Consider the following 23,221-nt stretch of genomic DNA (forward strand, 5'->3'; position numbering starts at 1 on the left):
TTCAATAGTGATGATAAATTGAATAGGGCGATAAGCCAAAGTTTAGGCTCGACTTGTACAAAAGAAGGGTTGGCTATTGATAATGATTTGGTTGATTCAGTTATGGCATTACAAGTTTTGCAAACCATTCCACTTATGTATAATGAGGTTTTTCATGATTTACTTGTATACTGCATAAGACTTTTACCTTTTGTTTTGCAAGCACCCAAACTTCAATTGAAACCTTTACTTGATCACATAAAATATATCTATTTAGGTAATAATGAGACTTTACCATAAAACTACAACTAGATGGACCTTGATTGATATTAAAGGAATTAACCCTTCCACTTGTATGCATTGTATATTTTTGGAAGAGAACTTAAAGCCAACAAGGAAGATGCAAATGTGTTTGAAGCCACCTATGATGGAGGTGGTGAAGGTTGAAATTTAAAGTTTTTGAATTATGGACTAATCTACCTTATTTTAGATAGCAAGTAGGTAAGTCCAATTCATGTAGTTAGTAAGAAGTTATGGATTATTGTCGTGCAAAATAAAAATGTCAAACTTGTCCCTACACACGTCAAATATAGGTGGAGAATGTGTGTTGATTACCGCAAGCTAAACTTAACAACATGTAAGGATCACTTTTCTTTACCTTTCATGGATCAAATGCTTGAGAAACTAAGGTAATTGTTGGTATTGCTTTCTTAATGGATATAATGGTTTGCACCTAAAGATCAAGAAGAGACCACTTTTACTTGTCTCTTTGGTACTTTCACATATAGAATGCATTTTGGTCTATGCAATGCACTCGCTAATTTTTTAAGATACATGATCAATATATTCTTAGACTATATAGAAAGACTCATAAATTATTTGTAGATAAATTCACTGTTTATGGTAATTCTTTTGATGCGTGTCTTGAAAAATTGACTCTTATTTTGAAAATATACATGGAAACTAACCTTGTTCTGAGTTATGAAAATTGTCATTTTTATGGTTTAACAAGGGATAGTTTAAGGACATGTAGTTTTTTTAGAGGTTTGGAAGTTGATAAAGCTAAAATAGATATTATCTTGTCCTTGTCTTATCTCGCAAGTGTGCGAGAAGTTCATTCTTTTCTTACACATGCATGTTTATATCAAAGATTTATAATGGAATTTTTTAAAATAGCATTGCCCTATGCAAATTGTTAGCAAACAATGTGAATTTCATGTTTGATGATGCTTACAAGTATATGTTTAATGAGCTTAAGAAGGGACTAAATTTGACACCCATTGTGTAGCCACTAAATTAGGATCTATCTTTTGAGATTATGTGTGATACAAGAGATTTTGCAGTTGGATTTGTGTTAGGCCAAAAATTTGATCAAAACTTACATGTTATCTCTTATGGAATACATATATTTGATGACACTCAATGCAATTATCATACAACGAAGAAAGAACTCTTTGTTGTCATTTTTGCACTTGAAAAAGTTATGATCATACTTGATTGGAACTAAAGTTATTGTGTTTTCTGATCATGCAACTCTTAAATACCTTTTGCATAAAAAAGAAGTTAAGGTCTAGATTAATAAGATGGATCTTGTTTTGGCAAGAATTTGATCTTGAAATCAAAGACAAGAAAAGAGTTGAGAACCAAGTTGCTAATCACTTAAGTAGGCTTTCATGTAAGAATGATGATGATGCCACACTTATAAAGGAGCATTTTTTTTTATTATTGAATGTTGAGTCCCATATTAATAATTATAATTTACATGTTATATCTTAAGTTTAAACAAGTTTATATAAAGATTGTCAACAAGCATAAAGAATTAAATGAAGAAGTAAATCAACAACTCCAAGATACAAAACAAGTGAAGACTTAGTTCTTAAGGATTCATTTTAGTGCTTATAATGTAAATTTTTATATCTTACTTGATATAACAAATTAAAATGAATTCACACATTTCACATCACATGTATTATAGGTGATGCAACCATATTATTCGATAGTTTCACCCACATTTAACTAGTGTTTTGCCTATGTTTTATATATAAAATGCCTTGATATTCTTTGTTTTATGTTTTGAAGGCACTTTTGGATGAAAGATGCAAAAAGGAGTAAATTGAAGGTAATTTGCAGATTTGACGTTCAGTCGATATTTTGTGTAGAACGTGAGCTCTAAAAGTCGAAATGAAGTGATTCCAGTGGCATTAAAAATCTAACATCCATACCTTTCTGGACATCTAAGGCAAGACAATAAAATAAGGAAGAGCATGGAAATCGCAGCTTTCAAAGTCAAATCTCGCAATCTGCCAGTGTTGACCTTCGGTCAGTCCGACTTGAATATCTAGAGCTACAAAAGTCCAATTGATGCAAACTCAATTGTTTTGGATTCCTGACTCAAAGTTATATAAACGCTCCAAATTTCAGCCAAAAACGATGTCATATGAGGGAGATATGATTTTTCAAAGATGACAACTGAATTCTGCCAGCAAACAGGTTTCGTGAAGAAACGAGTCCAGATTATGTTCCGAAGCATCTAAACCGACATCCAAGTTTTTATTTCAGCAATGTAGCTCCTCTAAGTCAAAGCTTGAAGATTTCATGCAAAGTAATTTCTTCTTTTTTAGGAAAATAGTTATTGAACTACTTAAATGTAAATTGTCTACTTAAGGGAGGACTATTTTGTAAAATAGAGATTAGGGTTTCCTAGCGTATAAAAAGAATGAGAGAAGAGAAGGGGGGCAGCCACCCAAGAGGAGAAAAACGCCCCCCTACTCTAAAAAACCCTAAATCATGCATTCTTCCATCTTTTTGATTAGTTGTTCAATAAACATGCAAGGCTAAACTCATTTTCTTGGTTGCAAGGACACGGAAACCTTCGGATTTCAAGAACTGTGAGATCTATTTTACCTTTTCTTTTCAGTTTATATGATGAATATGTTTTGTTCTCCTATGCTTATTTTTCCTATGATTGTTTATTTTAATTGCTAGAGCGGACTCTAAGTTATTATTGTAGACAATTTATTGCTAAGTTTGATATCAAAACCGGAGTTGTGGTATATGAACTTGTGAAGCAACTGAGTTTAATAATTGTAGCGGATCTATGTTATTAATCTTAGGGAGAACATTCGATCAAAGCAACATAAGCAGACAACTTGGTTGTGAAGATTAATGAATTTATCTAGATCTTAAGGCTGCCATTGGATTAAATCATTAGTGCGGACATTGTGATTATTTGTTGGTTAGGGTTAGTTATACGGCGGATCCGTTAATTAACCAATGTTAAGAAAAGATAAAAATTCAGAATATAAACTGGAGTTTCATTTCAAGGATCAGTTCTGATTTCTATAGGTGGATGTGTGATTGCGACCAAGGTTTGTTCTCTTGATAATTTTCTGATCTTATTAAATTTTGTTTGATAGTTTTTTGTTTTATTTTTTTCTTTAGCCTATATAACATCCAACCCCCCTAAATTGCATAACGTATAGCATAAAAATCTGAACTAAATCTTCCTCGTGGGATCGACCCCTTGCTTGCTCTATATTATCTTGTGTGTTGTGTTTGAAGCTAGGGTATTTAATTTGTGCGACCACGACATCGCAACAATAGGATTGATATGTATTTAGTTGGTTCATGATTCACCAAGTTTAAAACTAGATTTTAAGTTGAATCGATCGATCACTTGACCATACCAAGTGAACTAGTTGATCGCTTGTTCATTAAGGATGAACACCTGAGAATCTATAAGAACTAGTTGATCCATTGGCTTGACCAATCTAAACTAGTCAACTGTTTTAGCTATCAAAGGAACAATAATGGCTATAAAATGACTAGTTTTTGCTAGAAATATATATATATATATATAATATATATATATATATATATATATATATTGTCTAATTAAAGAAATTATACAAGTTATTTTAAGAGCAAAAAACAAATTCAAATAATCAATCTTAAATCATACTCATAGTTGTGCGTTAAAACCTTTATATTCTTGCATATAAGTATAAATTCTCACACTCACTATACTTAAACATCTTCATACATTCTAATTACTATTGAGCAAAAACAAGTTATGTACACTTTGAGAGAGAGTTGCTATATTTCAAACAATTATAATTCTTTAAGAGTTTAAGCAAAAAACTCTTCTTCTTTTTATTGATGAAATATAAGAATTTTATAGATCAAGTGAAATATAGTTGGAAACAAGCAAATCAAATATACAGGCATATACAAAAAGAAGGAACAAGTTCCCTTGAACAAATGCAAAGCCATAAAGCAAACACCTAACACCTAGCAAGCAGAAAATTATGCCTAACGTAAAAGGTGATGGAGAACACAGCCACCAAGGCAGCACAAAACAACATAGAGGTGCCAAAATACAACCAAATAGAAAATATTCAACCTAGCTAGTGAGCATGAACCTAGCATCCACTCAAACCAACCAAAAAAGGCAACAAAACAACAAATATGCCAGGAGAAATGACTCTAGAAAAACAATAAGCAAACAACAGCAACACAAAAGTTAGAGATCAAAGCCAACTCCAACAAACCACAACAACCAAAGCAGTTCCAATGGGGCCTTCAACCATTCCAGCAAAACGAACCCCATAACCAACCTCCACTAGGACCACAACGCAACCATAGTAGCAACTAAGGAGGCAAGCAAGTAATGCACCAACACAACTAATTGCCAGCAACACAGAGAAGACAAAATGCCAGGAAGAGACTCCAGCAAGACAACAAGCCAGAGAGCAAATCAAACTCTAGAAAACCAAAGCAACCAAAAACAGCTCCACGGGGGGCCTTCAACCATTCTAGCAAAAGGAACAACACAACCAACCTCCACTAGGACCGCTGCGCAGAGTAGCAACTGAGGGAGCAAGCAGGCAATGCACCAGCACAAATGACCAGCAACACTGCATTAGGAAACTACAAACCCAGGAGCAAACAGGTAGGAACATTGCACCATTAACAAGCTGAAAGATAGGCTAACTACAACTGAAGGGCAACAAGCATTGTTGAAGCATGTGAAAGACAACCAGCGCAACAAGGCCATAGGTAGCAAAAACACTGAGAAACCAGCAACACTGCATCAAGCTAACCTCAGCAACAAGGCTAAAAAGAAGCAGACAAGAATGGCACCAACTGAAAAAGACAGGCCTGCAAAAGGCAGCAACACAACAAAGTAGCATAGCCAACAAATAGGCATAATAATCCCAATATAAATATTCATAGGAGATACATATTAAGAAAACAAAGGGAATAGGCTCCCTCTCCAAATAAAAGATCCACGATTATAAATAAAAAGTAAATCAGAGAGAGGAGGAGGTAGTAGAATCTTTGCTGCTCTGATGCCTAGAGTTAATCGTAGATGAACTGTTGGTTGGACAACGACCTACACCATCCGGTCGCCCTTGCTGGCCAAAGCTGGTGGAAGCAGCAACTCGACTACGAGTTAAATATTGCCTTCTAAGAGGCTCCACATATGTGACAACAATATGAAGAGGGTCATCAAATACATGCACAACATTTGGAGAAGTTGAGGGTTTACCACCAGAATTTCCAAGCCATGCTTCAACTAATTTTGTTTACGCCCAGAAGTTGTAGTCCTCTCATCCACAGCCCTGTAACTTCAGCAGATATGGGATCCACTCCTGACTTACCCTAAGGTTCTTTATTGTGTAGGTGTTGTTTCTTAATAGTAGTAGTTTCAGCAAAGGGACTAGAACAACCAAAGCAGGAAGGAGCTTTTTAGGAGTGTTTCTTACGCTTGTGACTAGTACCTTTGGTGCATGTGGAATTTGTATGTCCAAGAACTCGGCACTGCTTGCAAAAGCGAGGTAGATATTCATACATCACCTGCTGAGATAAGGGCAAGCCAATGGGCAGGACGAGATTTATAAAGGTAGGCAGATCAACTAGTAGGCCAACCTCTATAAGCACTCTGGCGTATGAAAGCCGATTCATGGAAGTAGTAGGTTCATCATAGTGAATGGGCTTCCCAAGCACACTTGCAAGCTTAAATAGACAGATTGAAGACCAACATTTGAGAGGCAGGTTACGGAAACAAACCCAAACCAACATTTTTACCATATTAAAGGTTGTGAAATCAAAGTATTCCAACATAACGTTCAAATATCAGTGGCGGACCTCCACTAAATAACCTCAAAACATGTCCAGTTCAAAAGAGAAAAAGAAAAAATTAACCAACTGAAATCATGCATAGAAAAGTTTGCTTTGCATTTTCAGGAACTACTAATAAATTTAGTCAAGGATGTAAATCTTGGGAATTTGCCAGCAATATAACCAATTAGGCAAAACTGCCACATGTATTTATGTTCACCAAGATCAATTCCCATTAAATGGCAAGATGCCGAAGAATTATAATCAGGAAAATGCACTAATGAGGGAGACTGTGTGCTCGGAGTACCTGCAAGGTAATCAGTGGAGGCATGCTTGTGGCTTCCAGAAGGAGCTTTGCCTTTCATTAAGGAAGGTGAAGTAGCAACACCTCTCAGCTTGGTTGAGAAATAATTGGTAAGGTACATCACCGAGGTAAGAAATCTTGAAAATGGTATTTCTTCAAGTGGTGAAAAGGGGCTTGGTAAGGATTCATTAAGGACATTGTAATCTTTGGCTTGGATTAGTAAAAAATAGAATACTCAAGACCAGTTTGTACTTGAGTGTGGATATAGACTTGCTTGAACCACTTAAAAATAAAAGTTTACAATTTCTATCCCTATACTCTTTATTTTAAGCACTTTAATTTTATTATTGGCGTATTGTGTTTATTGTGTTTAATTGAGTTAATTGCAATATTATTATTATTTTGATCAAATGTAAGAAATTTTATAGATCAAAACGAAACTAAGTTGGAGAATCAAACAATTCAAGATTACACATGTACAAAACCTAAGAAGAATGAAACAAAAAGGGAACAAGCTCTCAAGATGGACATATATGATTTACAAACAAAAGGGAACGTGCTCCCTGAACAAAGAAGGTAGGCCAAACTAGCCTAACAAATTGCAATTTTTTTTAATCAAAATGTAAGTGTATTAATAAATCAAAAATATACATTGTTGGTGAGCCAGCAAGATCAAATACAAGGATTTACAAAAGTGAACAAACTCCTCGAGTGAGCTATATAGCAACCATCAAAAAAACAAAAGCTAAAAGCAAATAATGGTTATGAAAGGAACCAAATATTACAAGGTTCCCAACTTAACATAAAGCAAAAAGATTAGGACAATAGGACATCCTGAGAACCATTGCGGAAGAACCAATTGAGATCAGATCAGAAAACCAAGGAAGGAAACAACATGCAACACAGCAATGAAAGCTTAAAAGAAGCATCAATAGCAAAGAGAAGAAGATGCAACACATCATGAGGGCACCAAAACCAAAGGAAATCAGCTTTCCACAAAAGAGCTCAACCATAACAACCACCAAACCAGTCAGTTGACATTAATTATAAGGTGATCATGCTCATGAAAGTGCAATATCATGTGAAATAACACCTGGAATCTCTGAAAAAATAAGCTCCACCAGAGAACATGAATTTTCAAAAACTCTTATATTCCTTTCTTCCAATATCAAATAGACAATAATGCTAAGGGAGACCATTTTCATTCTAGTAACAACAGTTTTCCCCTTGAGAAGGAGGCCTCGAATTGCACTATTAATGGTGATCATACCTCTACGAAGCCTAAAGCCAAGATTTAACTTTCATCCATAAGAGGATGGGTCCAGCTGCAGTAAAAATTGGCAATATTTGTTATTACTTTAGTGGAACCACCTAATTCCACCCCCTTTAGATGTTATTTATGGCCTTAATCCTAGAAAAAATAAAATATAAGAGCCTAGATCTCATTTATACAAGTTTGCTTAGACTTTTGAGTTTAAAATGCACAACCACTAGATTTAATGTTTCAAAATCAAGGATCATTAACCTCTAAGCCGCCTTTCTTTGATGGTAATGACTATGCATATTAGAAAGTTGGAATGATTATATATCTTTAATCTATTGATTATGATTTATGGCTATCTATTGAAAATGGATCTCACAAGCCTATTAAGATTAAATATGATATAACAATTCCTAAAGTTAGGAGTATACCCATGGTGATAAAAAGTTGTTATCCATGAATGCTTAAGCTATGACTACTTTGTATTATGCATTAAATATAAGTGAATTTAATAGGATCACATTATGCAAGAATGCTAGAGAAACATGGCAGAGATAACACATAAAGGAACAAATCAAGGAATCGAAAATTGACATATTAGTGCATCAATATGAGTTATTTAAAATGCTTTCAAATGAATCCTTAACTAGTATGTTTATTAAAATGACAACTATCACTAATAATTTGGATCCTCTTGGTAGGATTTATACTAATGCCAATATTATGAGCAAAATTCTTAGGTCCTTACCAAAGACTTGGAAAGCAAATGTGATGGCAATCCGAGAAGCTAAAGACCTCACCAAACTTCCATTAGAAGAACTCATCAAATCACTTATGACTCATGAAATCACCATGGAAAAGCAAAGAACTAAAAGAAAAGGCCAAAGAAGAATTTGACAAAGATAATTTGGACAAGTTTGATTCAAAATTCTATGTTGGTATTTTTCTTGGTTATTCCTCCTCTAGCAAGGCTTATAGAGTATATAATAATAGAACACTTTGTTTTGAAGAATCCATACATCATGCCTTTAAGGAAACTCAAAACGATAAAAATTTTGGCATTGTAGATGACATTAATGAAAGTGTTCAACATTTAAGTCTTAACGATAAGAAACATATGGAGGTCAACAATAAAGAAATGAACAAGGACCAACCAAGCCCAGACAAACAATAAGACATGGTAAGCAACTCCTTTTGTGCCACCAAAGTTAGCGTAAGGTATATAAGCTCTCATCCTCCTGAGTTAATTATAGGTAATCCCTTTAGTAATAAGACTAGAGCATATCCTAAAAACATTAGTGAGTATTGTGGTTTTTTTTTCTCATACAGAACCCAAATCCTTTTTAGAAGTCGAAAAAAATTCAAATTGGATTTTAGCCATGCAAGATGAGCTAAGTCAATTTAAAAAGGAATGATGTGTGGGAACTAGTCCCTAGACCTAGAAATCAATCTATTATAGGAACAAAATGGGTTTTTAGAAACAAAGTTGATGAGCATGGGACCATAGCTAGAAACAAAGCTAGACTAGTTGCTAAAGGTTATAATAAGAAAGAAGGTACTGATTTATGAAGAAATCTTTGCACCTGTGATTAGATTAGAATCGATAAGAATGCTTTTAGCTCTTACATGTCATGCTAATTTTACACTTTTTCAAATGGATGTTAAAAGTAAATTTTTAAATGGTTTTATCATAGATGAGGTGCATGTTGAGCAACCTTAAGGTTTTGAAATTTTTCATTTTCTCGGCCATGTTTTCAAACTCAAAAAGGCGTTATATGGTTTAAAACAAGCACCAGGAGCTTAGAATGATAGTTGAAAGTCTTTTATTAATGAAAATGATTTCAACATTGACAAAATTAACACCACCCTTTTCATAAAGAGAAAAAGGTAATGATATATTGATTGAGCAAATATATGTTGATGATATTATATGTTAGTGCTACTAACAAATCTATTTATGAGGAATTTACAAAGTGAATGCAAGATGAGTTTTAAATGAGCATGATGGATTAATTAAACTTCTTCCTTGGATTGCAAATCATACAAACAAGAGATGTCATCTTCATCAACCAAAACAAGTACATCATGGATCTACTAACGAGATTTGGGATGGAACATGTCAAAGAAATTGACACGCCCATGGGAATATCAACCAAGCTTGATATGGAAGAAAATGGTAATAATATAGATATCACCAAATATTGAGGTATAATTAGTTCACTATTATATTTAACTGCAAGTAAACTAGATATTATGTTTAGTGATTGTTTATGTGCATGTTTTCAAGCATGTCCTCAAGAATCCCATGTTAGTGTAGTAAAATGAATTTTTTGATATTTCCATGGTACAATTAATTTAGGGGTATGGTATCTGAAAGGAAGCGAGTTGAGTTTGACTAGCTATTTGGATGCTGACTTTGATGAGTGTAAAGTTGATAGAAAAAGTTCTAGTTGAACATGTAAACAAAACTCTTAGTAGAATTGATAATTGTTGTGCACAAAGCTTATGGATGAAACAAACCTTAGAAGACATGTTCCCCAAAAATTATCCTTTTCTTTGATACAAAAAAAAAAAAGTTGAAAAAAAAAACAAATAGACAAGTGAATTGGTTGCAAGAATAGGCTAAAAAAGATCTACATGTATAAACTTAAATGAATAGAGGGACCAAATTAGATCTTTGACATTTTTAGAAACTCAATTGCACCCTTGAAGGATCTAAATGTGAAAGGCAATGTAAATTCAAGATTAGCTTAAATGAATATTAGATGAGTTTCCATAAAAATTAAGTTTGAGGACTTGATTAGATTTTTAATAGACTAATTTAATTTAATAATAGGTTTAATTAAGTTTATAAATTAATCTAGTCTAAAATTAAAAGGATTAATTAAGTATAAGGACTTAAATAAACTTTAAATTGGTCAAATTAATTTTATTAATGAACTCAATTTTGATGAGAAATTAAGTTTGGAAGCTTAACTTGAGAAGATTTGACTTTTGGAGGACCATATTTTGTTCTTAAAGTCGAAGAAAATTTTCAAGCCTTTAATTTTTAATTAAGGGCATGTTTGGCAAACATGATATACTGATTTTCCAGCAATATTTATTTTATTATTTTTTTTATGCTTTGCAAACAAACGTCAAATAATTTCCAAAAAAAAATATGAAAAACACCCCCCCCTTTCAGGGACCATTTCAAAAAATTATTTTGTGGGTCTTTTATGTATTTTCCAACCATTTTATTTAATATTTTGTACTGTAAAACTTACATTGATAAGATACTGATCTGGGTATTAACACTATACCTGTTATTTTCTTTTAAAATTACAGGGAAAAAACAAAACATTTCTTTATTTAAAAAAAAAAACACCAAAAATTTATTTTGTTTATTTTAATATATGAGAGTATGAAACTTATATGTAAGTTATTATAACATAATCCTGATATTAAATAGATTAGTTTCTTTTATTTTTTATTTTGGACTCTAGGAAATGCGTTAGGGGATTTAACCTGATCAAAATAGAAATCTTCTCTTACTAATGAGGACTTTTCTTTAACCATTAAAACAGAAACCAATGCAATTAAGAAAACCAACAAACACCTTAGTTTGTATATTAGACAAATAAGTTCAACTGCAACTTACAATAAGTAAAGTGCACTAGAGGTGATGAGTTCCTTCCCCCCTGAGTACAACTAGTCTACTCCATTACCTCATAGACTCTCGCAGACTATTAAGGCTTCTTAGCACTTTTTCCTCAAAAAATTCTCTTGTCTTCATCCCCATATCATAAATTACTAGTAGCAACTTCTAAAACCATTTAAATCATATTTTTTATGATTTTTTTTAAGCATATCCACAAAACCCCTTGAGGTCTCGAGTGAGCGTAGGCATTTGAAGTGAACCTTCCCCTCCATCCAGCCTGTCATCAGCTCAATAACCATGTCCTCCATGCTCCACGAGTGATTTTTTAAGTAATGATGGACACAGCGTTCAATTGAACAACTAAGCCATATGGAACCTCTGCTTCAGGTGGGCTCCATAGTTGTGTTGCCTAGAACTTTGAATTCAAGTACCCCCAGCCTCCTTCATCTTTTCGGTAAGCATATAAGAACTTGCTTGGACTAAGTTTTGTTTGTTTGATTGATTGTTGTGTTTTATTTTCTGTTAGTCTATACTTTTTTATTCTTTTTATGCTTTAATTTCTTACTACCTTTTGTCTATTATTTTTATTATCAGTATACATTCTTTTTACACTATAATTTTTTTATATGCATTGCACATGCATTTTTATATTGAATCTGGATTAAGGCATCATGCATCACTAGCTTTTAAACTCATCAATCAATACTTTTATTTATGCGGTAGACCTGCATTTAAGATGAACATTTACCATAAATTAAAGATATCTTATATTATTAGATATGTTATTATAAAACATGCTTTAGTTAAGGAGTTATTAAAATGATGATATAAAACCTTGATAAAAATACACTTTTAAGTATTAATCACTGAACAATGTGAAAAAGTCTTTGTTAAACTTAAAAGATTGCTTACTTTTGCTCCTGTCATTCAACCTCCTAATTGGTCACTACCTTTTGAAATAATGTGTGACACTAGTGATTATGTCGTGGGTGCTGTCTTGAAACAAAAAAAAGATAAGAAATCTTATGTGATTTACTATGCAAGTAAAACTTTAAATAGTGCTCAAATGAATTACACTACCACTGAAAAAGAATTGCTTGCAGTATTATTTGCATGTGACAAGTTCAGATCTTATCTTGTTGGCTCACCTGTTGTTGTTTTTAGTGATTATGCAGCATTTATCTTCTCTCTAACAAAGATTCTAAGGCTAGATTGGTGTGGTGGGTTTTGTTACTTCAAGAATTTGATATCACAATCAAAGACAAGAAAGGCACCAAAAATATTGTCGTAAATCATTTGTCAAGATTGACAACCAATTCAAGACCTAGCATCATACCAATTGATAACTACTTTCCTGATGAATCTTTATTTTCTGTCTCTACAATGCCTTGGTTTGCTAATATTGTTAATTTTCTTATTTCAGAACATTTGCCAGCTCATTGGAGTACTCAAGACAAAAGAAAGTTCTTGAACAAAATGAAAAACTTTTATTGGGATAACCTTTATTTATTCAAATATTGTCCTCATCAAATATTTTGAAGATGCATTCCTGACAATGAGGTAAGTAGTGTCATTAAATTTTGTCATTCTGAGGCATTTGAGGTCATTTCTCATCAAGAAAGACCACTGCAAAAATCTTACAAAGTGGATTTTACTGGCCCATGTTCAAGGACTCACATGCATTCTGCAAGACTTGTAAAAATTATCAAAAGTTGGGATCTATTTCAAAACGTTACATGATGCCTTTAAATCATATTCTTGTCATTGAAATCTTTGACTGTTTAGGTATAGATTTCATGGATCCATTTCCTCCATCATTTGGATTCTTGTACATATTAGTCGCAGTAGATTATGTTTCAAAATGGATAGAGACAATTCAAAGTCGAAACAATGATCACAAAATAGTAATAAAGTTTTTAAAAGAAAATATTTTAAGTCGATTTGGAATCCCTCAAGCCATGATAAATGATGGTAGAACACATTTATGCAATAATCCATTTGAGTCTTTAATGAAGAAATATGGAATCATACACAAAGTTGCCACCCCTTATCACCTTTAGACAAGTGGATAGGTAGAACTTGCTAATAGGAAGATCAAACAGATCTTGGAGAAAATAGTAAACCCTAATCGGAAAGACTGGTCTTTAAGACTTAATGATGCACTTTGGGCTTATTGAACTGCTTATAAAACATCATTAGGTATGTCACCTTATAGGCTAGTCTATGGAAAACCTTGTCACTTGCATGTAGAACTTGAACATAAAGTTTATTGGGTTATTAAAGCTTTCAATTCAAACCTTGATGATGCTAGTCAGCTGCGAAAATTACAAATAAATGAGCTTGAGGAAATAAGAAATGATGCATATGAAAATTCAAGAATTCATAAAGTAAGAATCAAAGAGTTTCATGACAAGAAAATACTGAGAAAAACATTCAATGTTGTCAAAAAGTCTTGCTTTATAATTCTCGACTCTATTTATTTCCTAAAAAACTAAGATCAAGATGGAGCGGTCCTTTTATTGTGAAACATGTGTATCCATATAGAGCCTGTGATATCAAGAATCCAAAGAATAGCAATGTTTTCAAGGTAAATGGACATCGTTTGAAAGTTTACTTTAACAATTTTTCAGTTAAACATGACTTTATTGAATTGGGTGATCTTGTATATAAAGATTGATTCTTTTACTCACATTGTTTTTATGTTTCTTTTTGGTGTGACTTTTGTTTTGCTAGTCTCTCTCACCCTAGTCAAATGGCGGATAACGGTACTCCGTGACTCTTAAGTCAGTTCTTTCAATTTCCCATGATAACTGATATTTGTGTATATATTTGTGCAATTCTTTGCTATTTTCCCTTTCTTTGAATCTCTCCTCCAATTCTCATTTGAAAATAGACACCACTCTTGAAAAAAAATAAAAAAGTATTTTCCCGCACTACCTCAGAATGCGATTACAAAAAATATTGTGCTAGATGTGTAAAATTGAAGTTGTTAATGAATCATGGAATTCCTGAAGATATTTGCTGGTTGATTGAAGCAAATGTCCGGTTATCAAGTGAGTCCTCTAATTCTTTCATTTCATACATACTTAGAACAAGTAAAAGCACTTTTGCAAAGAAAAGTCGTGCAAAATGACTGAAAGTCTGTCACAGATATGCCAGATGGACTTGTAATGCAACATGTCGTTCTTTAGAAATGGTATCTGTAAACCGTGAAGATAAAATACAATTCATTAAGGATGGCCTGAGTAAAAGGTCTTTAGATAATCTTCTATTGACTCTTGAGACGCACCCTAGTGGAGATGGGCATCGTGCAATTCATGATTTATGGCCACAATTCCATAAAGAACATGCTAGACATAGTCTTGGGAATCTGACTAAAACAAACCATGTTTGCTAGTTTTTAAAAAAACTGGATGGGAATTCTATCCCCAACCCATAGAGGGGTTTAAGTTGTTCTTGGACGTAAAACCAAGGGAAGATGTGAGCCACAATCACAACTACTTGTATAAACATATGCTTTTTCAAAATAAATAAATAAATAGAGAGAGAGAGACTACAGTTGCCCTACATATAGGTGGTATGATTGCATTTTCAATTTCTCATCTATAAAATCTTATCTTCCTTCCCTTCATTTCTACTCAACCTATACATTCAAAAAATGTAGAAGTGTGTAGAAATGGCAGGTTCCTCAAGTCATCACATCAGAAATATTTATGTTTTTAGTGGATCCAGTCATGAGAAAGAAAGAGTTTTTAGAATCAGCAAATCATATTGGTTAGGTACTACCTAAGAGAAAGATTCATTTAGTGTATGGGGGAAGTAGCCTTGGGTTAACGGGGGGTGTCAATGGTTGTATGTTTAGGAGGTAGTCAAGTTTTAGGGGTCGTCCCCAAAGCGTTAGCAAAAGGGGACATCATTGGAAAAATAATTGGAGAGGAACTACGGGTCCCCACAATGTCTGATCGAATGAATGCAATGTTCAACCATACTGATGCTTTTATTATGTTACCAAGTGGTCTGGGCATATTGGAAGAGATCTTTCATATTTCCTCTTGAGCTCAACTGCACATTCATCATAAACCCATAAGTCTATTAAATGTTAATGGTTTTTATGATAATTTGATGTCTTTTCTTGACCAAGTTGTGGAACAGCAATTTCTAACATCTTTGGCATGATAAATCATAATCTCTACTACTACTGTTAAATAATTGATTGACCAATTACAATATTTCATCCCTGTAATTGATCCCTCCATGAGTCGCATAAATTGATCAATTACGGAAAGCCATAAAAAGCTTAGATTGGATTTAAGCCTTCATTTGTGAAACCTTGTGTCTTTTGGTTTTATTAATAGCATATTATTTTTTTTTGTTATTTCTTATATTTATTTAAGTGTGTTTTAGGATTATCAGTGTTCATTGTTTCAGGCGATGTCTTCTATTCTCTATCTTTCTACCTTAGGACATTGAGGACAATGTCTCATTTTGGTTGGGGGGAAAGGGTAGTGGTTGATATTTTCAAAAAAAAAGTAATTAACTGTGTTTTCTATTTCATAAACCATTTGCAAAACTGTTGTTACTAGGATGGCAGAGTAAAAGAGTTCTTTTGACTTTTGAGATGCATCTTAGTAAACATTCTTAACAAAGTCTATCAGAATACTTCTTGAAATATTCAAGTTTACAAACTCTCATATTGTTATCACTTAATTCTGCTCATATACTCATTTAACAAGTATTCTTAAACCTTTATTTTCACACACATACTTTAACATATGATTGTGAGTTACATATTGGATTATTACATTATTTATGTTCTTTTGTTAAAGGTAACAACTAAGGGAAAGGGATAGTATATAATTTGCAAAAACAAAAACAAACAAAACAAAAAAAAAATGATGATAATAAAAACATAGATAAGTTTGGTTTCGTAGCCTCCCTAACTTAAACAATTAAGCCTGAAGGGGTGTTTTAACACCTAATACCCTAAAGTCAACTGACTTGAGAGCTATTAGCTCAACGCTTCTTACATAGGTTGAGGACAAAAGCTTAAGGGAATCAAACATTGCACTATCTACGTATCAGTATCTGCAACCCGAGTTATTAAGCTTGTATGGGTGTCTCATCACCTAATGCCCTAAGACCAACTGGTCTAGGAGTAATTAGCCAAAAGCTCGTTACATGGGTTAAAGATACATTGTATTTTAAGTTATTCGTATATATTAAAAAAAAAAGATAATAATCTCAACCCAAGGAAGTTAACTTTAAACATTAGAACAAAAATTTTATTTTCTTCCAAGTAAAGCCCCATAACTATATGTTAATATTTTGAGCACAAAAAAAAGGTTTACTAATATCTTGTTTAAGAGGTATTGAGTAGATATATGAATTTAATGAGAGTTTGTTTATCGGGATAGATTAATGGAAGTTGAATGATGAATGTCTTGCTTTGTGGAATTTGCAAATTGTTTTTCTATTTTAACGCTTTGATTACTAGGAACTAGTAATAAGTTGATTGGGGGGTGTGATTAGTACTTAAAAGTACATTTTTATCAAGGTTTTATATCATCATTTTCCACTTGAAGTATCAATAACTCCTTAACTAAAGCATGTTTTATAATAACATATCTAATAATATAAGATACTTTTAATTTATGGTAAGTATTCATCTTAAATGCAGGCTTATCACATAAATCAAAGGATTGATTGATGAGTTTAACTACTGAAATTGAAAGGACAAAGAGAGGGCCAAACTTAGAAAAGAGATGTTGGTGCAGTCCAACTGGAAAACTATTTGGTAATTAGGTCATATCTGGAGCTGTAGATCTCGGATTTAGGTCTGTTTTATATGGATGAAAAGGTAAAACAAAGGCCTACAACTTTCATGTGGAGTCCAAGATTTAAAGAGGTCGTTTTCAAGTCCAAATTATAGCAACAACGAAGAAGTTCAAATTTGTCCTACAGCCCAGATATTGTTCAGTGTTCAGCTCATATCTCGAGTTCTAGAAGTCCAAATGACCTCAATTTTTTTTTCCTGGAAAGATAAGATAATTTCCTAGAACTTTCATGCGTACAGTTGGTTCCACTTATGATGTTACAATGACGTTTTGTTTAGACAAGAAGATAAGAATTTTCACTAAGTCAAGATTTGGCCACCCACTCAACAATTAATCATCAAATCAATAGTTTCAAATTTTGACCTATAAAATGAGGCATTTGACATGCATTTAAGAGCTTGGTTGTTCATATCAAGCTCATGCTCTTTATTTATCTCTTTATATTTTTGTAATGCTTAAGTTTTGCTTTCATTAATATCTTGTTTATGCTTTTCATTTCCTTTCCTTTATGATGTGGACCAGCCCATAAACACTAGCAAGGACCCATTACATGTTCCAAATGGTCCAATGACTCGATCCAAGAGAAAGACATTGAAAGAGGCATTGAATGCATTGGTTTTAAAGGTTTCAACCAAGTCAGAATTGAAAGGTCCATTAAAGTATCAAGAGGAGACCCTAGTACATCTTATCCATGTGCAAGAGGGATCCAATTTAACCTTATTTGGGCCATGAAGTGAGGACAACAAAGGAAACAAAAGAATCCTACTACAACTTGAAAACAACACGGGTGGCTACATTTTCCTTTTGTTTCTAGGATTAAGGGGCTACATGGAAGGTTATAAATATGCCTTAAATTAGTTCTATAATATTTTACTTCATTCTCTTCTTCTCATAGCAGAACATGGATTTAATATTAGGGGTTTTATTTTATTTTGTTAGCTACAGCCCAAGACTTGTTTGGGCTTAATTAATACTTTGTTTTCATCAAGGATCCAAGGTTTGTTTGGATTAAGTTATGGGCTTTTCAGTTTAGGGTTTTGGGTCAGTTTTGAGGGGACCTCATATAAGTTCACATAAGGGGTCCATTAGGGTTAACTTTCAAGAACTATTTAAACTCATGTAAACTAAAATTTTGACAGTTTTGATGATTATTACTTCTGAATTTTTCATTTTTAACGTGTGAGAATGATTCTTGCATTCTTCAGTTATTGAATAGACTGAATTTGACTTATCAAAGATTAACTGGCTTTGTGGCGTCATTCTACTCATTCTAATAGTGTCGGTGCCTTAGGGTAGGTTTTCATTGTGTCACACTTATATCAAACCTATTGCGGCTTTCCGGGATCAGATCTCAATCTTGATTGTGGGTTGCATGACCACGTGATCACGAGATTCGCATTACTTTACTTAGTTAACTTGTATCTTATTTATGTTCTTATCTTGTTTATTTATGTTTCTCTCTTTCATTATGTTTAGCTAAGTATTATGTCAAGGTGAAAAGGTTACACTAATGGTGTAAGAATAAGTATAATGTAAACTTAACATGGACTTTAATGTTTGATACTAACATGTTTTGTATTTGTTATCTTTTTCACTCTTAATACTTTGCTTGTTAAATGGTTAATCCAGATTTGTGTTGTATAACACTTGGTATAACAAATGCTTGGCACTTTCATAATCCAACCGTATGGTATAACCTATACCTGTGCTATGAAAGGAACTTGATTTGTTTTTAACATAAGTTATAATCATGAATACCTGACAATATTTATAAGTAATAGCATTATTCGAATAAGATAACTAATGTAATCATGTTAACAATTTATAATCCAATTAGAACCTCCTCTATGTGTGGTTTCTAGTTGAGTAATAAGAGTTTATACTATTCTTGTTTGAAATACCATTAATGGATCATCTAACCTTGACACTTGTTTTTATCATTGTTTAATTCTCACATTGATCTTCCATTTCAAAATTCTCATCAACTTCTTCTTCTTCTTCATTACTATTACTATTACTATTATTATTACTATTATTGTTGTTATTGTTGTATTATTGTTATTTATAATTTATACAATTAACCTCCCTGTGGTTCGATCCCGGTCTTGTCGGGTTATTTATTATTTCAACACTCCTGCACTTGGGAGAAGACATCAATCTTTTAGTCATGTCACACAACCATAATCATACATATTATTATATCTCATAGCATTCACTTCGAAGAATGGAGTTGAACTAGTCTATCGTGATACATGATTGTTCATCAAAATCTAATTATTTTGTTCAATCACAATGAGATATGAATGTTGTTAAGAGTATTTCTTAAAACATCATTTTCTATATTGTTGTTGCAAGAGCACATTCTAGGCTTGAAAAGTAGATATTTTTTTTTTTAACATATCTTAATCAGTTATATTATCTCCATATAATTTCAATTTATAACTGATATTAAACATTGTAGAATTATATTCATTTACGGATTTAAAATCCTACAATCGTAAATGTATCCAATCTTAACGAGCTTTTAGTAGAATAACTATCATTTGATGATCATTTATTTCGTTCAAATTTTGTCAAAGAAAAAGGGAATCTTTGATTGTGAGATACTCAATTTTCAACTCCTCGTAAAGATAATGTCGTGAGAAAAGCATGGTCTTTTTATTATTTTGATTAAATGCTTCATTGTCATCTTCAATAATGTCTCTAAGATCCATGAAATCCAAATGAATGTCAGCATCAAGAACCCATGATAAATAATTCTTGTAATATCAAGTGACATAAACTCAAGTTTGGCAAGATTTGTCATGGTTACTTCATGAAAAATATCAAAAGTGCTAGGAATTTGGTTTTAAAAATTATAATAAATATTGAATAAACATTCAATCAAATATTGAATAAATTTTTTATGAACTTCAAAAAAAATGATTCATTAAAATAACTAGAAGGGTTATAATTTTTTTTTAAGTGGATAAACATATTTTATATTTTTTTATTTACAAATCAAATATGATTATTTGTTTTAACACAAAAGTGAAGAGCAGTGGTGTTGAAATTATATATTTAGAAGTAAACAATATACTCAATAAAGAGTAAATAAAATAAATAAGAATAATAGATATTAGGGGAATAAGAAAAGTATTTTTATTTCATATAATTTTGTAAATGTATTTGTTATTATTTTCATGCTCCTATTTATAATCTAATATTAAAACCAAATGTTATAAGAAGATATAGAGTTTAAATATGCTTGGAAATGATGAATGAATAAAGAGTGCAAATAAAAATCTATATACAATATAAAATTTTATAATACTATGATAATTTTTTTTTAAAAAAGTTCCTAAATGTTACCTTAGTTTTGTATAAAAAAAACGGTGAAAAGTAACAAAAATATTTTCTGCGATCGGGGGCTTTATTTTTAGGCTCACTTCTATTCCTACTACTAGCCAGCTGTCTTGCATTGCTCAATTGTTGGACTTGAGCTTTAGGCCCTTGAAATGAAACGGGCTCTTCGGCTTTTTTACTTGTAAACGACGTGTATCTTTATTCCTTCCTCATTCCCGAAACACAGAGAGGATACACACGGTTGTTCCCGAAAGCAAGAAAATCTGGAGAGACAGCGAGAGATGGAGATGGTAGAAGCAGACAGCTCTGCAGAAAAATTATACAGTCTGAATCCAAATCGAATAAGCAACGAAGACATTTTGTTTTGCATAGACATCGGCCCAGAATCTCTTGTGGAAATGAAATCCACAGGACCCGGTGGCAAACCCCTCACTAGACTGGACTCAATCAAGCAAGCTATTCTTGTCTTTATCAACGCCAAGCTCTCTATCAACCCTGATCACCGCTTCGCTTTTTCCACTCTCGCCAAAACCGCTTCTTGGGTACCTTTTCCTTTTCTGTCTCTTCAGAATTTCATATTCATTGAATCGCTAAAAATTGAATTTTTCATATGAGTTTATCTTGCTAGTTTTTAATTTGGTTGCTTGTGTGGTGTCATGATAAAAGGAAAAAGGACCTTTTCTTTTATAATGTAAGTTATATTTCTAGGGTTGCATTCTTCGTTAATTTAGCTCATTTTCTTGATGGATATCATTGTTCAACTATTTAATGCAATTAAAATAAAGGGTCTTGATATTTCCTATTTGGTTGGGAGAAGGCGAATTGTTTGGCCAAGTTTTTATGGTACTTATAAGAGAGTTTGGTGTTGTGGCTTTTTTTTTATGTATATGGTAGCTGCGGAAAGAGTTCAGCAGTGATGTCGAGTCTGCAGCTGCTGCTCTCAGGGGGCTTTCGGCAGCTTCGGCTTCATCATCTGGTCCACCAGACCTTACTCAATTATTTCGTGTAGCAGCTCATGAAGCAAAGAAATCCTATGCACAAAATCGGATATTGAGAGTGGTGAGTACTACTCTAAATTTGATATTCTGTGTACGTGAACAATTGTTGCTAAACATGGATGTCAGTTAGATTGTTTAGTTGATGATCTTCTATGAGATCATTGTAGATGATGTGGTTGATGCACTTTGGATATGATTGTATTGTATTGGAAGAAAGAATTGGCACACGAGAGAGAGAAATTAATCGGCACTTGCTTTGTGTAGTTTCAAGTAGCTTTTTAGAATGGTTTTGTGGGTTTTGGTGTTATTCTTGAGGTCGTGATTTAGTATGAGGTTTTATAAAATTGTTCAATATTCATTGTCCTCGTATTAACTGAATTATGAGCCCAGAAATTGTGCTTTCAAACTCCATTTGACCTGGTTTACAAGTATTGTGTTGTGTGTAGATTCTGATATACTGCAGATCATCTGTACAACCTCAACATCAATGGCCTGTTAGCCAGAAACTCTTCACATTGGATGTGATGTACCTCCATGACAAGCCTGGACCTGACAACTGCCCCCAGGAGGTTTATGATGCACTTGTTGATACTCTCGAACATGTTTCCCAGTATGAGGGTTACATTCATGAGACTGGGCAGGGGGTGCGAATCCTCCTCCGTTACATGTCAGTGCTATTGTCACACCCTCAGCAGCGTTGCACACAAGACATGATGGACTTGCCCAAGTCTCTTACAAAGAGATCACCTACATGTGATCCAGCCAATTGTGAAGAAGGGGCTCCTATATCCAGCCAGTGAAGACCATGAGCAATTGGAGTATTTGGTTCTTACTTGTAGGCTGTGGGGTTTTCACTGTAAGTTATGCGAGCCTCCAGTTAAATATAATCTGTAGCCTATCTTCTGAGCTTCCTTCATATGTACAAGCTGTGAATTTCGCTTCATGCGATTTCAAATGAATCATTGGAAATGCGTCCTGTGTGTTGTATATGGTCATCATGGTTTATGTTTGGCAGACAAGATGGCTCTCCCAAGTAGACTGGACACGAACTAGGCTAGACTTCCCATATTCTCTAGTCTGCTCTGTAGGGAGGAAATTGATATGGTGAATAGTTTTCAATCTTTCAACTTGAAGGGAAGCATCTCTCTCTTTAATATTATTGTTTGTTTATTTCCTGAGATGAGGAGGTGCAAGTTATGGCTGGCTTACAATTTGATTATTTGACTTTGCTTGAACAAGTGTCCCAATATTTGAAGCTTCTCACATTTGATATATATATATATAAAAAAAAAAAAACCCGAGTCCACGTCAGCTAGAGAAGAGCTAAGAATTGTCAGGAAAATGAAATTTAAGGATCTGGAACTATGCTCAACTTGAGTGCTCTGTATTTGACAAACAATTTTTGTGCTCTTTCTTTACCAGTGATGTAACCATGCCGATGTTATAGAATAGCAATTTTTGGAGGTCGTGAATTTATGAAAAAAATCATGGTATTCAATAACCAAAATAGGGTGCATTAGAAAAGAATCTAGGAAAATAAGTGGTGGCCAAAATCAAGCAGCAGGCTGGCTCCCTTCTGCTATTAGTTCCACGAGGCTAAGAATGTGTTTGGTATTGCGGTAGCTGTTGTGGTTATGATTTTGAAAAAAGTTATTTTATAAAAAGTATTTTTAGTTGAGATTGGTTTGAAAAAATAGATGTTTGGTTAAAACTGTGGTTGAAATTGAGGTTGAAAAA

At 33.2% G+C, this 23,221-nt stretch overlaps 1 protein-coding gene and 1 pseudogene across 1 annotated transcript; both read left to right on the forward strand.

The window, feature by feature from the left end:
- The first annotated feature begins 978 nt into the window (after nt 1-978).
- On the forward strand, nt 979-14,746 carry LOC140954968 (uncharacterized; annotated as a pseudogene).
- Nucleotides 14,747-20,675: 5,929 nt separating this feature from the next.
- On the forward strand, nt 20,676-22,662 carry LOC118062677 (uncharacterized). The gene is made up of 3 exons (XM_035076513.2): nt 20,676-21,028; nt 21,381-21,545; nt 21,931-22,662. The coding sequence occupies exons 1-3, from the start codon at nt 20,768-20,770 to the stop codon at nt 22,282-22,284; spliced, it is 780 nt and encodes a 259-aa protein (XP_034932404.1). The 5' UTR covers nt 20,676-20,767; the 3' UTR covers nt 22,285-22,662.
- Nucleotides 22,663-23,221: the final 559 nt, after the last annotated feature.

The sequence above is a fragment of the Populus alba genome, chromosome 18, assembly GCF_005239225.2.
Source record: "Populus alba chromosome 18, ASM523922v2, whole genome shotgun sequence".
NCBI classification, from domain to species: domain Eukaryota; kingdom Viridiplantae; phylum Streptophyta; class Magnoliopsida; order Malpighiales; family Salicaceae; genus Populus; species Populus alba.